The 16,514-nt window shown below is 37.5% G+C and overlaps 1 protein-coding gene across 4 annotated transcripts in view; it reads right to left on the bottom strand.

The window, feature by feature from the left end:
- The window catches only part of TCAIM (T cell activation inhibitor, mitochondrial), a 70,838-nt gene that overhangs the window by 45,499 nt on the left and 8,825 nt on the right, over positions 1-16,514 (bottom strand). For 3 of the 4 annotated variants that reach the window (XM_015131204.3, XM_015131203.3, XM_015131205.3), the window contains exons 2-4: positions 12,070-12,142; positions 8,985-9,120; positions 2,397-2,550 (exon numbers count right to left, since the gene is read on the bottom strand). In XM_015131204.3, coding sequence (XP_014986690.2) covers positions 2,397-2,550; positions 8,985-9,120; positions 12,070-12,098 — 319 coding nt within the window. In that variant the 5' untranslated portion in view covers positions 12,099-12,142. Of the gene's footprint in view, positions 1-1,454; positions 1,500-2,396; positions 2,551-8,984; positions 9,121-12,069; positions 12,143-16,514 lie in introns of all 4 variants that reach the window. The other variant, XM_077992275.1, reaches the window with a different exon arrangement.

The raw sequence follows: 16,514 nt of genomic DNA, 5'->3' as shown, positions 1-16,514 counted from the left end.
AACAGTCTTGCTGTCTTGTCCAGTTGTCCAGGCTAGCCTCAAACTCCTGGGTTCAAGTGATTCTCCCACTTCAGTGTTCTGTGTAGCTGAGAGTACAGGCTTGTGTCACCATGCCCAGCTTTAAGCTATTTTTGTTTAAGAAATCATTCAAAGTTAACCATTAACTGAAAGTAAAGGATTCTGTTTTTACTCAGCCAGAGCTGGCTACAGCTATTTGTCTTCGCATTAATCCACAGAAAGCTCTTAGTAAATCTCTAACTTGTTTTAAAATTTATTCTAATAACAACATTTACTTCCTCACGAACCACCAAAAAGATATGGAGCTGAAGAAATAATTTCAGCCTTTAAGGATTTCAATGTATTAATAATGCTAAAGGCTCATAAAATTTCAGTAATGAAAATCACTAGTAAACATTTTACCTTATTACCATCTTAATTATCCAAAGCTGATTAATGATTTCTAGTGTTCTAGAAATAAAAATTTTTTAAAAACCTACTTGATTTTAATTTCATAATCAGGTAAACATGTTACAGAAGTAAAAATGTTTTAAATCTTTGTCAGAGGGCCAATCTTTGTTATAAAGGCAAAAGGAAAAATGATTAATTACAATATTTTAAAAGAAGAATTAATAGATAATGTCGTATACAAATCAAAACACTGGACTAGGAATAAGGAGACATTAGTTCTAGTACCAGCTCTGTCCCTAATTTGCTGTGTGAAACTTTCTAAGATTTCCACTAAGCTTTTAAATTCAATTTACTCTTTAACTCCATGTATATTCAATATTTAAGACAAATCCAGCTGATGGTGGTAGCAGAAGAAGTAGTTGTAGCTGTAGGAATGAGCTTGACTCTCTCAACCACATACAAATAAAAACAGATTGATGATAATATTTTTATTTTAACAACTATAAAGGATATAATCTGCCTCTAAAAATTCCATCTGTCCTCCTGGAGAAATCATGAAACCTAAGTAGACCACTATATATTAAGTAAGACGTTATTTAATTCCTAGCCTAATCTTGACCCTAACAGGAGCATATATCTATTAAAAATATTTATGAGTATTTGATTTTACACTAGTAACAATATATCTCAGTTGCTTGAGACTCTCATGGCTAAGAACAGCACATTCACAATGTATTTAAACTTTCAAATAGAATTGTGTCACTTAGAGTGATCAACATGCTTATTATTCATTATTTACAGCATTCTTCAGTATAGCTGTTCCTTCACAAATGGGCTATGAGTTGACTTTCTGTCTTTAAATATTGAAGAATAGGGCTATTTTTAATAAAACTCTACATCAGAGGTAAATGGAGAAACTGCCAAGAAAAGGAATTTGTGACTCCTGATCTCCCATATTCAATTATGAGAAAATAAAAGGTAAGAGATCGTATACTATCAAATACTAGTCCCTGGAGAGACTGGGTGAGGCGTTGTCTTCAACATACTTCAGCATTCTTCAGATCAAGCTCTTCCTCCTTCCATTTGAAGTCCTGAGAGCCATGGGAAGGTGAGGTGTAAATTAGGGATCTTCCATGTGAGTGGCCTCTACACAGTTCTCCAGCTCTTTCATTTTAATAAATGAACACCCAAAAGTTAAAGGTCACACAGCTAGGTCACTGGCAGAGCTAGAAACAGATTTTAGATCTCAAAGACCTATCAAATTCTGAGTCTTATAGCAGTTTGTTTCAAAAAAAAATTACAGTGTATCCTGTTTTAGCCTTAACTCACAGAAAGCACTGACTCTTTAAATTGTCTTAAGTTCATACTAAAAATATATTTATTTCCTCAAGGATCATCAAAAGCATGTATAATTAGAGAAATGATAGGCCTTTAGTGACCTTAACCTAAATATTTGTCCTTAATTTTAAATATGGAAAAGCAGTGACAAAAGGCAGTGAAAAGGTGGCTGTCTACTAAGATCAATTGGATTTTAGAAGCAGCATAAAGTTGGAGTTAAAAGACCTGGGTTCAAGACTTATATTCTTTCTCTCTGGTCTTGGGAAAGGCACTGAACATCACTAAGTTACAATTGGGTAAATACTTCCAGCTTCAGAGTATTCGGAGGACTAAATAAGAGAATGCAAGCTGTAGTTTTTAGAAATACATATTGTTTGGACATGTTTAACACTTAAAATAACACTGAACTGGGAAGAGGACAAATAGGAACACTTTAGTTTTAGAAACAAAAAAGTTTAAACATGTAAAAAAATCACTTGTTCAAACATATGCAGCTAGGAATAGAATCTAATTCTAGGAAAACAATCAATTAAATGCTATTATTTTTTTATCACCAAAGTTTTGATCCAAAGGTATTCTGACAATGTCAAAATTAATGAACACATTTAACATGAAGCTTGCAAGGGACATACCAGAAATAAAAAACGTACCGGAAGTACTAAAAGGTTCCTGGCCATCAGAGGAACTCTGGTCTGTTTCTCTTACATAAAATGTAAGCTGAGTTGGTTTCAAAGACTTGAAGCCTGGTTTCTGGAGGTTTTCTAAGTAGACACTTAACCTTTTAAGAGAATTTTCATTGATTTCCTGGAAAAAAACATTAAGGGCATTTACATACAAAATAGAACAAGGAAATATCAGAAATGATATCTATCTAACCTTTTAAACACATTGAGAGTATTAAATAATTTAGTTTTAAATACTAAGAGTATTAAATAATTTAGTATTTAAAAATGTTGGGATTTCATAGCTCTTTGGATCTACATCTCACAACATGTAACAGAATGAACTCCATATGGATAAGATGTAAAAAGATGTAACCATATAAGTAATAGAAGAAAACATGAATTCTTTTATAACCTAAATGTGGAAAATGCCAATGACTAAATATCCCAAAGTAATAAATGATAGTTTAATTTATTCTAATATGATGTTCTTAGCCACATGAGTCCTGTACGCAAGTGTGGGATATTTATTGCCAGTGTAAGACTAAATCTTCATTATTTTTTGATAAATATTTCTATTTTTGCTGAAAAGTAACACAAGAAGGCTGGATGTGGTGGCTCATGTCTATAATCCCAGCACTTTTTGGGAGGCTGAGGTGGGCAGATTGCCTGAACTCAGGAGTTTGAGAACAGCCCGGGCAACATGGTGAAACCCCGACTCTACAAAAAATAGAAAAATTAGTTGGGCATGGTGGCACATGCTTGTGGTACCAGCTACTCAGGAGGTTGAGGTAGGAGGATCACCTGAGACCAGGAGTTTGAGGCTGCAGTGAGCCCCTTGATGGTGCCACCACACTCCCCGCCTGGGTGACAGAGCAAGACACTGTCTCCAAAATCTTAAAAAAAAAAAAGATTATGTATAGGAAGTGAATAAGAATTGGGTAAAGGAAACAGGAATATAGGAATGAGACTTCTCATTAAACTTTAAATTTAGTTTTGATTTTTTTTTTGAAAACTACAAATGTTTTGCAGATTTTTAAATTAAATTAAAGAGGATTAAAAAAAACCCCAAAAATCCGGTGCATCACTGTGAAACTCTGGACTTTGAGTTCGATGCTATGAATAGATGGGACTTTAAGCCAGTCTTCCTAAGAAAAGGGGCAAGGGTCTTCTCTAATAGTGGGAAGAAGACTGAACTGAACATGTGGTGGCAAAAAGAGTGACAAGAAGAGTGAACAGCCTTCATGGAGCTTGCATTTTAGTGAGGGGAGAAAAATAAACAACAAACCTAATAAATAAGGAAATAGGGTACATGGAAAGGAAAAAAAAACCAAGAAGTACTGCAGGGTGAAAGGGGGAGGGAATGCTAGGAAGTAAAGCAGAGATAGCAATTTAAAATAGGGTAGTTTTAAAAACAAAACAAAACAAACACAAGTAATAGCATAATCTGGGAGAGCCTCACTGAAAGGTGACACTTCAGTGAGAAAGTAAAGGACAAGCCATATCTGGGATATTTAGGAAAAGGATACTCTAAGCACAGGCTAGGGCAAGGGCTTGATACAAAGGAGGAGTCAATAAATACAAGTTTAAAGATAACATGAAAATGTAAACTTATCAGAACCATTAAACTCTAGGCACATTGTGTCAGGGGTCCCCAAGACCACTCTCAGGTTCAATGATTTACTAGAAGGATTCACATAACTCAGACAAGCTGTTTTATTCACCATTATGGTTTATTACAACAAAAGAATGGAAATTAAAACCAGCAAAGGGAAAAGCTGCATAGAGCAGAATCAGGAGAGACCAGGTGCAAGCTTCCAGTTGTCATTTCACAGTGGAGTTTTATAGACAGTGCTTAATTCCCCCAGCAATGGTGTGTGACAATACGTGAAAAGTGTTGCCAACCAGGGAAGCTCATCCGAGTCTGGATGTCCAGAGTTTTACTGGTGGTCAGACAGGTAAGCATTTAGTGCTTATGTGACTTACTTTAGCTATCCAGTCTCAGCTCCCTAAATCCCCCAGGTCAAATGAATACAGTGCAGTCCAGGGTCTTAGACACAGGAAAACAGGTATTCACTATAAATCATATTGTTAGCATAAACTGTCTATCTGGTATGGTCTAACGCCTCAGGCAAACAGAAACATTCCTATCAGGTGGGATATTCCAGGGGCTCAGAGCTCATTTTCCAGGAGCCAAAGTTCAGCACTGAGGTCAGACCTTTCTTTGGAATGTGCAAGGTTTAAGCAACCCAAGCTTGCTGACTTAACACTTTACCACACGTAGAATTTTCTGTTGTTTGTTTTTTAAATTTACGAGATGAGGTCTCACTATGTTGCCCAGGCTTGAACTCCTGGGCTCAAGTAATCCTCCTGGCTCAGCCTCCCTAGTAGCTGGGACTACAGGTTTGCCACCACGCCCTGCTGCATACAGAAGTCTTAATTTAAAAAAATACATTGGTACAATAACATTAAAGTATTACTAAGCTTGATTTTTCTATACATGTTGAATTTAAAAACTTTAAATTATTAATGCATCCCCAAGGTAATGAATATTTTTCTGTTGATTCAATTTACTGATTACTTTGAAAAGTTCTGACTTTGAGTAGCCAACATATGTATCAAATATCACAACAGAATATTTTCCTAGAAGCAAAAAAGCAAAATAGATTTTGCATTGCAAGTAGAAAAAAATAACAATGTTCTAATTTTCAAGAATTCAAGTTCCTTTTCATATTAAACTAGATATCAGTGTTAATGAAAATAGAAGGAACCAATGAAGTAATTCCAAAGCACGTGGCTTTGTAATATATAGTAGTCCCTTGGTATCCACAGGGGATTGGTTCCAGGACCTCCTGTGGATACCGAAATCCACGAATGCTCAAGTCTCTCATATAAAATAGTGTAGTATTTGCAAATAACCTATATATATCCTCCCATATACTTTAAATCATTTCTAGATTACTTATAATACCTAATATAATGTATGTGCTATGTAAGTAGTTGTTATCCTGTGTTGTTCAGGGAATAATGACAAGAAAGAGAAGTCTGTTCATGTGTAGTACAGATGTATTTTTTTCCCCTAATATTTTCAGTCTGAGGTTGGTTGAATCCATGGGTGTAAAACCCATGGATATGAAGGATTGACTGAATTTTCTCATGTTAAAATATATTGACTGTCTTAACTACATCTACCATAAGCCATTTTTCATATCAGTTTGTATTCCTGGAGCACACATTAACTGATGTTGTAGGGGAGTGGTCCAGCAGCATGCATCATAAGGAAAAATCACTAGGGCGTTGAAAACTCTTCCATGTATCATCCTTAAAAAAAAAGAGAGAGAGCCTGCTATTGGTCTATTCAGGGATTCAACTTTTTTCTGGTTTAGTCTTGGGAGAGTGCATGTGTCCAGGAATTTATCCATTTCTTCTAGGTTTTCTAGTTTATTTGCGTAGAGGTGTTTATAGTATTCTCTGATGGTAGTTTGTATTTCTGTGGGGTCAGTGGTGATATCCCCTTTATCATTTTTTATTGTGTCTCTGAAATTGAGGCAATAATTAATAGCCTACCAACCAAAAAAAGTACAGGACCAGATGGATTCACAGCCGAATTCCACCAGAGGTATGAGGAGGAGCTGGTACCATTCCTTCTGAAACTATTCCAATCAATAGAAAAAGAGGGAATCCTCCCTAACTCATTTTATGAGGCCAACATCATCCTGATACCAAAGCCTGGCAGAGACACAACAAAAAAAGAGAATTTTAGACCAATATCCCTGATGAACATCGATGCAAAAATCCTCAATAAAATACTGGCAAACCGGATTCAGCAACACATCAAAAAGCTTATCCACCATGATCAAGTGGGCTTCATCCCTGGGATGCAAGGCTGGTTCAACATATGCAAATCAATAAACGTAATCCAGCATATAAACAGAACCAAAGACAAAAACCACATGATTATCTCAATAGATGCAGAAAAGGCCTTTGACAAAATGCAACAGCCCTTCATGCTAAAAACTCTCAATAAATTCGATATTGATGGAACGTATCTCAAAATAATAAGAGCTATTTATGACAAACCCACAGCCAACATCAAACTTTTAGCCTTTTTTTTTTTGTCTTTTCCCACAGCCAATATCATACTCAATGGGCAAAAACTGGAAGCATTCCCTTTGAAAACTGGCACATGACAGAGATGCCCTCTCTCACCACTCCTATTCAACATAGTGTTGGAAGTTCTGGCTAGGGCAATCAGGCAAGAGAAAGAAATCAAGGGTATTCAATTAGGAAATGAAGAAGTCAAATTGTCCCTGTTTGCAGATGACATGATTGTATATTTAGAAAACCCCATCGTCTCAGGCCAAAATCTCCTTAAGCTGATAAGAAACTTCAGCAAAGTCTCAGGATAAAAAATCAATGTGCAAAAATCACGAGCATTCTTATACACCAATAACAGACAAACAGAGAGCCAAATCATGAATGAATTCCCATTCACAATTGCTTCAAAGAGAATAAAATACCTAAGAATCCAACTTACAAGGGATGTGAAGGACCTCTTCAAGGAGAAATACAAACCACTGCTCAATGAAATAAAAGAGGACACAAACAAATGAAAGAACATTCCATGCTCATGGATAGGAAGAATCAATATTGTGAAAATGGCCATATTGCCCAAGATAATTTATAGATTCAATGCCATCCCCATTAAGCTACCAATGACTTTCTTCACAGAATTGGAAAAAACTGCTTTAAAGTTCATATGGAATCAAAAAAGAGCCCGCATTGCCAAGACAATCCTAAGCAAAAAGAGCAAAGCTGGAGGCATCACGCTACCTGATTTCAAACTATACAACAAGGCTACAGTAACCAAAACAGCATGATGCTGGTACCAAAACAGATATAGACCAATGGAACAGAACAGAGCCCTCAGAAATAATACCACACACCTACAGCCATCTGATCTTTGACAAACCTGACAAAAACAAGAAATGGGGAAAGGATTCCCTATTTAATAAATGGTGCTGGGAAAATTGGCTAGCCATAAGTAGAAAGCTGAAACTGGATCCTTTTCTTACTCCTTATATGAAAATTAATTCAAGAGGATTAGAGACTTAAATGTTAGACCTAAAACCATAAAAACCCTAGAAGAATACTTAGGTAATACCATTCAGGACATAGGCATGCGCAAGGATTTCATGTCTAAAACACCAAAAGCAACGGCAACAAAAGCCAAAATTGACAAATGGGATCTAATTAAACTAAAGAGCTTCTGCACAGCAAAAGAAACTACCATCAGAGTGAACAGGCAACCTACAAAATGGGAGAAAATGTTTGCAATCTACTCATCTGACAAACGGCTATATGCAGAACCTACAAAAAACTCAAACAAATTTACAAGAAAAAGCAACCAACCCCATCAAAAAGTGGGCAAAGGAAATGAACAGACACTTCTCAAAACAAGACATTTATACAGCCAACAGACACATGAAAAAATGCTCATCATCACTCGCCATCAGAGAAATGCAAATCAAAACCACAATGAGATACCATATCACACCAGTTAGAATGGCAATCATTAAAAAGTCAGGAAACAACAGGTGCTGGAGAGGATGTGGAGAAATAGGAACACTTGTACACTGTTGGTGGGCCTGTAAACTAGTTCAACCATTGTGGAAAACAGTGTGGCGATTCCTCAAGGATCTAGAACTAGAAATACCATTTGACCCAGCCATCCCATTACTGGGTACATATCCAAAGGATTATAAATCATGCTGCTATAAAGACACATGTACACATACGTTTATTGCAGCACTATTCACAGTAGCAAAGACTTGGAATCAACCCAAATGTCCATCAGTGATAGACTAAGAAAATGTGGCACATATACACCATGGAATACTATGCAGTCATAAAAAAGGATGAGTTTGTGTCCTTTGTAGGGACATGGATGCAGCTGGAAACCATCATTCTCAGCAAACTATCACAAGAACAGAAAACCAAACACCGCACGTTCTCACTCATAGGTGGTAATTGAACAATGAGATCACTTGGACACAGGAAGGGAACATCACATACCAGGGCCTATTGTGGGGAGGGGCGATGGGGAAGGGATAGCATTAGCAGATATACCTAATGTAAATGACGAGTTAATGGGTGCAGCACACCAACATGGCACATGTATACATATGTAACAAACCTGCATGCTGTGCACATGTAGCATAGAACTTAAAGAATAATTAAAAAAAAATAAACAAGAGAGATTGATCATGATAATAGAGGTCTCAAGTTTTCTTTCAAACCCTCAACTGTACTTCAAAACTTGGTGCCAAAAACATGATTACTAGTACTCTAAAGAGTTTAAATGACAGCTTTATTGCCTGCACAAAACAATGACAGCTTTGATAAAAAAAAGCTCTATTTTCAATTTTTGGTCTCTACATTTCAAATTAGTTCAAAGCATTGATTATATCACTACAACAGAATAATCCACGTTTATAGAACTCTATGTATTATATTGTATCAAAGGTAAATAAGCAGAAATGTACACTACTGGTTTAAAAATAAATAAATGTTTACCCTTTCTACGGGGTGCTGTCCAAAGAAATCTGGATGTACTGCAAAATAGAAAGGCCTCAAGGCATTGACTGCTTCAGCTCCTGATAAAGCTCTTGAATAGGGAAACCAGTGTGGAAATATCTTCTCTAGACATAACCTTTTAAAAAGATGTGGGCTGGTTATTCATTGAGGCACTCACACACACACAAATCCTCAATGTATAAGGTGACAATAAAATTAAACGTACTATGCACAGCAGAAACAAGATAGATACTTCACAGTTTTCTGAAATCTATTAGTTTTACAAGCAGTGAGTACCACATGATTTCTAAAACAGTGGTTATAGTTTTTTCTTGTGCAAAATGAGAAATATTAAATAATATTATAATTTCCCCTCAATACTCCACTTTGAAATTCAGCTGACTTCACTGCAAATGGTAACAATTTCCTAATTTTCTTATTCAGATCAAAAAATCTTAATATCCAATAGTGTAATTCTCTCTCTATATCTATATCTCTCTCTTTACATCTATCTCTTTTTCTTTCTTTCTTTCAGACAGAGTCTTGCTTTGTTGCCCAGGCTGCAGTGCAGGGGTGCGATCTCTGGGGGTCAAGTGATCCTCCCACCTCACCCTCCCAAGTAGCTGGGACTACAGGCGCCTGTCACTACACCCAACTAGTTCTTTTGCTGATCTCAAACTGCTGGCCTCAAGCAATTCTCCCGCCTTACCTTCCCAAAGCAATGGGATTACAGTCATGAGCTACCATGCCTGGTTCAATTTTTTCCTTATAGTAGCAAACATTTTGATAATTATTATACTTAAAAAGAGATACAGATGTCTTTTAGCTCATTCTCTCATTATTAGCATGCTAAAATTATACTAGTTGGATAATTTGATATTCTCATTCTTTTTTTTTTGAGACGGAGTCTTGTTCTGTTGCCCAGGCTGGAGTGCAGTAGCATGATCTCAGCTCACTGCATGCAATCTTCTGCCTCTTGGGTTCAAGTGATTCTCCTGCCTCAGCCTCCCAAGTAGCTGGGACTACAGGCGTGTGCCACCACTGCCAGTGAATTTTTTTTTTTTTTTTTTGTATTTTTAGTAGAGACAGGGTCTCACCATGTTGGTCAGGCTGGTCTCAAACTCCTGACCTCAGGTAATCCACCCGCCTCAGCCTCCCAAAGTGCTGGGATTACAGGCATGAGCCACCACACACAGCCGTGATATTCTTAAGTTTTGTAACCCACTTGAGAGTGTTTTTTAAAAGTACAGTGTTTAAATCCAAATGAAATTACTTGCGGTTTTTTGAAAGCACTTCCACGACACCTATTTTTAAATGTTATCATTTACCTTTTCCATCCTAAGCTTTTATTTATTTATTTATTTTTGAGACAGAGTATCACTCTGTTGCCCAGGCTGGAGTGCAGTGGTGCGATCTTGGCTCAACCTCTGCCCCCTGGGTTCAAGAAATTCTCCTGCCTCAGCCTTGCAAGTAGCTGGGATTACAGGTGCATGCCACCATGCCCAGTTAATTTTTGCATTTTTAGTAGAGACGGGGTTTTGCCATGTTGGCCTGGCTGGTCTTGAACTCCTGACTTCAAAGGATCTCCCTGCCTCAGCCTCCCAAAGTGCTGGGATTACAGGCGTGAGCCACTGTGCCTGGCCCAACCTAAGCTTTTTATAATGAAGTCTCTAAACATTGCACATGCCTCTGTTCTCATACATTAGGTGTGCCAAGTCTTTAGAAAAGTTTTATGTTTTTAAAATGGTAGAGATTGTGGAATCATTTCTGGTGATTTTTAAACAATCTGGAGACCACCAACCTATTTGCAGATTATCTTTTATTCCTCCCATATATTTGAACCTTTTATAAAGTCAATATATGGATTTGTACCTCAAGGATTAGAACAGGAGTTTAAAGCAAAGGAAACAATCAGCCAGGATTAAATATGAGCTAGTCTAAGTACACCACAGTTGCAACTCCACTTATCCCTCTGAGCTTCCGTTCTCATTTCCCAACGTCTGACATACACTTAGCTCTCCTGCCAGCTGCTCAAATTTTGCGTATCTAAAAAAGGAGTACAAGTCATTATTGTCTTTTTAAATTCAGCCTGGTTACAGAAGGCCAGAGAGCAGCTAACAACTCAATTCAGGATTATCTTCCTTATTTTTGTTATTGTGGTACCACCTTTCTCAATGTTGTAAAGCACAAAACCCAAATTAGTTCACTACCCCCATTCACTTTCAGTTAGTAAAGTCTTCTCACTTTACAATGTTCAATGAAATCATTCCTTCTTCCCACGTTCTCTGCTATCAATTATCATCACTACAAAACTAGACTGTACACTCTCATAATTAGTCTACTCTGCTGTCCCTTTCTCTAACTATATTGGGTATCACCAACAGATTAACTTTCCTAAAATCCCACCATCACTGTATTCCTTACTCAAACAGCTTTGGTGGTGCCCTAATTCCTGCGAATAAATCCACTCCTTACTCTGGTATTTGAAACTCTCTTTCATTGTTTCCCCATCTGTCTTTCCAACTTGATCTCCAATCACTCCTTATAGAAACCCTTAGTTCCAGCTCCCAATAATCTTCCTCATTTTCCCCTTTTTGTCCTACATAATTTCTAAGTCCTAATGCATCCTCCCTGACCTGCATTTTCACCTATCCAAACTGAACAATTACTGCACACCTGTGATGCTCCAGGAGGCATTGTATCTATTCCCCCAGAACCTTCCCTTCTGTATTCTCATTAGTCTCTCCCTCTTTTAAACTCTAAAGAAAAGAAACTGTGTGCCCTAGATGCTTGAAACGTAATACCATAAAGTGAATTGTGTTAAGAGGAAACTTGATCTGTTTTTCTGTTTAAGCTTTTCACACCTAACTATTCTGAAGGACAGTATTCTTTTCACCTTCTACTCTGAATGTACTCTTGGAGGACCTGTCTTATATAAATTTTCTTTACTTTTTTGTTCCAGCTTTCCACCATAATATAACTTCAGAATTAGAAAAATTGTAACAAACTGAAATAAACCAAATGCATAACAGACCTCCTCCGCCACCCCCACAATACTTATTACAGATTGGACCACGATACTTACCTCCTCATAGGTCTCAGGTGGCAAAACATTTCTGAATATATATGTACGTCAACTTCCAGGCATCCATTAATTGCTTAAAAGTTAAGCAGATATCACAAATGAACAAGTAGAATTTTAAATGTAAAACACATTATGATTTATATTATCACCCAAAATATGAAATACTTAGTTATTAATCTTATAAAATATGTATAAGATCTAGATAAGGAAAACTACAAAACTCAGATGAAAGAAATAGAAAGACTAAATAAATGGAGAGATACTCCACGTTCATGGATAGGAAGACTCAATATTGCCAAGCTGTCATTCTTCCCAACTTGATCTATAGATTCAATGAAATTACAATCAAAATCCCAGCAAGTTAGTTTGTGGATACTGACAAACGGATTCTAAAGTTTATAAAGAGAGATAAAAGACCCAGAGAGTAGCCAACTCAATAAGGAAGGAGAACAAAGGTAGAAAAATGACACTACTTTATTTCAAGACTTACCCTAAAGCTACAGTAATTAAGACAGCACGGTGTTGGTGAAAGAATGAATAGAACCATGGAACAGAATAGAGAGCCCAGAAATAGATTCATATAAATAAAGTCAACTAATCTTTGGCAAAGGAACAAAGGCAATCCATTGGAGCAAAGACAGCTTGTTCAACAAATGACACTAAAACAATCGGACATCCACATGCAAAAAAATTAACCTGGACACAGACCTTACATTTTTCACAAAAATTAACTCAAAATGGGTCATATACCTAAATATAAAATGCTATAAAACTCCTAGAAGATAACAAAAGAGAAAATCTAGATGACCTTGGGGATAGAAATGACTATTTAGTTGTAACACCAAAGGCACTATCCGGCTTAACTGGTAAGCTGGACTTTGGTCAAACTGAAAAATTCTGCTCTGTGAAAGAAAGTGTCAAGAGAATGAGAAGAAAAGCCACGAACTTGGAGAAAATATTTGCAAAAGACACGTCTGATAACAAACTATTATCCAAAATATACAAAGAACTCCTGGCCGGGCGCGGTGGCTCACGCCTGTAATCCCAGCACTTTGGGAGGCCGAGATGGGCGGATCACGAGGTCAGGAGATCGAGACCATCCTGGCTAACATGGTGAAACCCCGTCTCTACTAAAAATACATTAAAAAAATTAGCCGGGCGTGGTGGCAGGCACCTGTAGTCCCAGTTACACGGGAGGCTGAGGCAGGAGAATGGCGTGAACCCGGGAAGCGGAGCTTGCAGTGAGTGGAGATCGCGCCACTGCACTGCAGCCTGGGCGACAGAGCGAGACTCCGTCTCAAAAAAAAAAAAAAAAAAAAAAAAAAGAACTCCTAAAGCTTAACAATGAGAAAACAAGCAACCCAATTAAAAATGGGCAAAAACCCTTAACAGACACCTCACCAAGAAGACATACAGATGGCAAATAAGCACATGAAATGCAGTTCAACATCATGTATCCTCAGACAATTGCAAATTAAAACAAATGAGATGCCACTGCAAATCTATTAGGATGGCCAAAATCCAAAACATTGACAACACCTGCTGGTAAGGATGTGCGGCAACAGCAATTCTCATTCACTCCTAGTGGGAAGTGAGGATGCAAACAGGTGCAGCCACTTTGCAAGACAGTGCGGCAATTTCTTACAAAACTAAACATACTCTTACCATACTATACAGCAATAGTAGTCCTTGGTAATTTACAAAACAAACTGAAAACTATGTGCACGCAAAAACCAGTGCACAGGTGTTTATAGAGGCTTTATTTATAACTGCTAAAACTTGGAAGCAAACAAGATGTGCTTCAGTAAGTAAATGGATAAACTGTGGTACATCCAGACAACTGAATATTACTCAGGCTAAAAAAAAGTCAGGGAGGAAACTTAACTGGATACTACTAAGTTAAAGAAGTCGGCCAGGTGCGGTGGCTCACGTCTGTAAGCCCAGCACTTTGGGAGGCCGAGGCAGGTGGATCACGTGAGGTCAGGAGTTTGAGACCAGCCTGGCCAACATGGTAAAACCCTGTCTCTACTAAAAATACAAAAATTAGCCTGGTGTGGTGGAGGGCGCCTGTAATCCCGGCTACTAGTGAGGGGAGGTAGGAGAATTGCTTGAACCCAGGAGTCAGAGGGTTGCAGTGACCCAAGATCGTGCCATTGCACTCCAGTATGGGCAACACCAGCAAAAACTCTTGTCTCAAAAAAAAAAGTCAATCTGAAAAGGCTATATACCTGTATACTGTATGATTCCAAGCATATGAATTCCAAGCAGTCTGGGAAAGGCAAAAAGTCTGAAGACAGTACAAAAAGATCCATGGTTGCCACGGGTTAATCGATAGGGAGGGATGAACAGGCAGAGCTCAGAGGATTTTTAGGGCAGTGAAACTATTCTGTATGAATGATACTACAACGGTGGAAGCATCATTTGTCAACATTTGTCAAAATTCTTAGAATGGACAACACCAAGTGAACCCTAAGGTAAAGCATGGACTTTGGGTGATAAGGATGTGTCAATGTAGACTGACTGTAATAAATATACCATTTTGGTGTGGATGCTGATAGTGAGGGAGGTTATGTGTAAATAGGGATGGGAGTATATGAAACTCTCTTTACTTTCTGCTAAATTTTGCTGTGAACCTAAAATTGCTCTGAAAATTAAAGTTTATTTTTAAAACAAGCTATGGAGATAAAAGTGGGGGAAAGGATTTGAATCACATGAACTTTTCCAATAATTTAGATCTTTAGCAAGATATTCGAGTATATTATGGTCTCCATATCAACTGACCAAATGATTTTTAAAATCCTATGAGCAGTACCTTATTAAAATTTTGCAAGGCCCTATTATTCACATAATAACCATCAGGTAAAAAATTATTTTCTCCCCTATGTAATTGAGCTCTGAGCTTTTCCTGTTCTCCATTATTCCATTCTAGTGGAGAGCTGCTGAGTAGCACGTTCTCTCAAAACAATCATCACATGGCTAAAGTCCTATTCTGTCACATCTTAAGTACCAAAATGTTTTTAATATATTATATATACATATATATCTTTATATATATAATAGATATATAACTAACATATAATATATACATAACATATATATAAGTGAAGCGGTGAATATATGTGAAGTAATCTAATGAAGCATAACTGTTATTAATAGAATGACAAAATTTTAAATGAAAAATCAGGAATTATCTTTTTAAAAAGTACATTCTTAAACAAAAATGGATACTTCAATTTATTTCTAGGTTGACTGACGTGGCAAGAGTTTCTTGGAGACAGAATGCGTTCATAGGTATCCATTTAAATATTAAAACGGTGGGTTGGGCGCGGTGGCTCACGCCTGTAATCCCAGCACTTTGGGAGACTGAGGCGGGAGGATCACCTGAGGTCAGGAGTTCGAGACCAGCCTGGCCAACATGGTGAAACCCTGTCTCTACAAAAAATACAAAAATTAGCCAGGTGTGATAGTGGGACCCTATAATCCCAGCTACTTGGGAGGCTGAGGCAGCAGAATCACTTGAACCCTGGAGGTGGAGGTTGGAGTCAGCCAGGATCACGCTACTGCACTCCAGCCTGGGCAATAGAGTGACACTCTGTCTCAAAATAATAATAATAATAATAATAATAAAACAAAATAAAATAAATTTTAAAAGGTGATTTTATTTAACCATGAACATTGATATTTTGAGACAAATACAAAGATACAGAAAATACTTCTACCATTTCAAAGATTTCTGAGATCAAATGGAGACACAATGAGGAAAAAAAAAATTGGGGGCTAGATGCAGTGGCTTTTGCCTGTAATCCCAGCACTTTGGGAGGCCCAGGCAGGCAGATCGACTGAGGTCAGGAGTTCAAGACCAGCCTGGCCAACATGGAGAAACCCTGTCTCTACCCAAAACACAAAAATTAGCCATCCATGGTAATGTGTGCCTGTAGTCCCAGCTGCTTGGGAGGCTGAGGTAGGTGAATCGCTTTAACCCGGGAGGCAGATGTTGTAGTGAGCCGAAATTGCGCCATTGCACTGCCTGGGCGAGAGAGTGAGACTCCATCTCAAAAACAACAACAATAAAAAACACACAAAAAATTTGAACTATTTGAAGGTTCAGTGTTACCTGTGAGGGACTGAATTCTCACCAAACTTCATCATAAGGTGAACAAAATAACCTAGATTTAGTTAAGACAGCACAAGTGCCAGACCCCAAGCTTGCAAAGAAAAAAAGACTAGAAAAATATGCAATCTGTAACAATGGCTATCTCTAGGTGGTAGGATATTAAATGTTTTAATTTTGCTTCTTATCTCCTATATTATTTACAACAAACATGTGAAATATGTTTTTTAAAAAAAATCATCTGCATATAATGGTTCCCACTTGTAATCCCAGTAATTCAGGAGGCTGCGGCAGGAGTATTGCTTGAGGGAGGCCAGGAGTTCAAGATCAGCCT

Source organism: Macaca mulatta, chromosome 2, assembly GCF_049350105.2.
Source record: "Macaca mulatta isolate MMU2019108-1 chromosome 2, T2T-MMU8v2.0, whole genome shotgun sequence".
Lineage (NCBI taxonomy): Eukaryota > Metazoa > Chordata > Mammalia > Primates > Cercopithecidae > Macaca > Macaca mulatta.
This window is presented reverse-complemented; position numbering and strand designations above follow the sequence as displayed.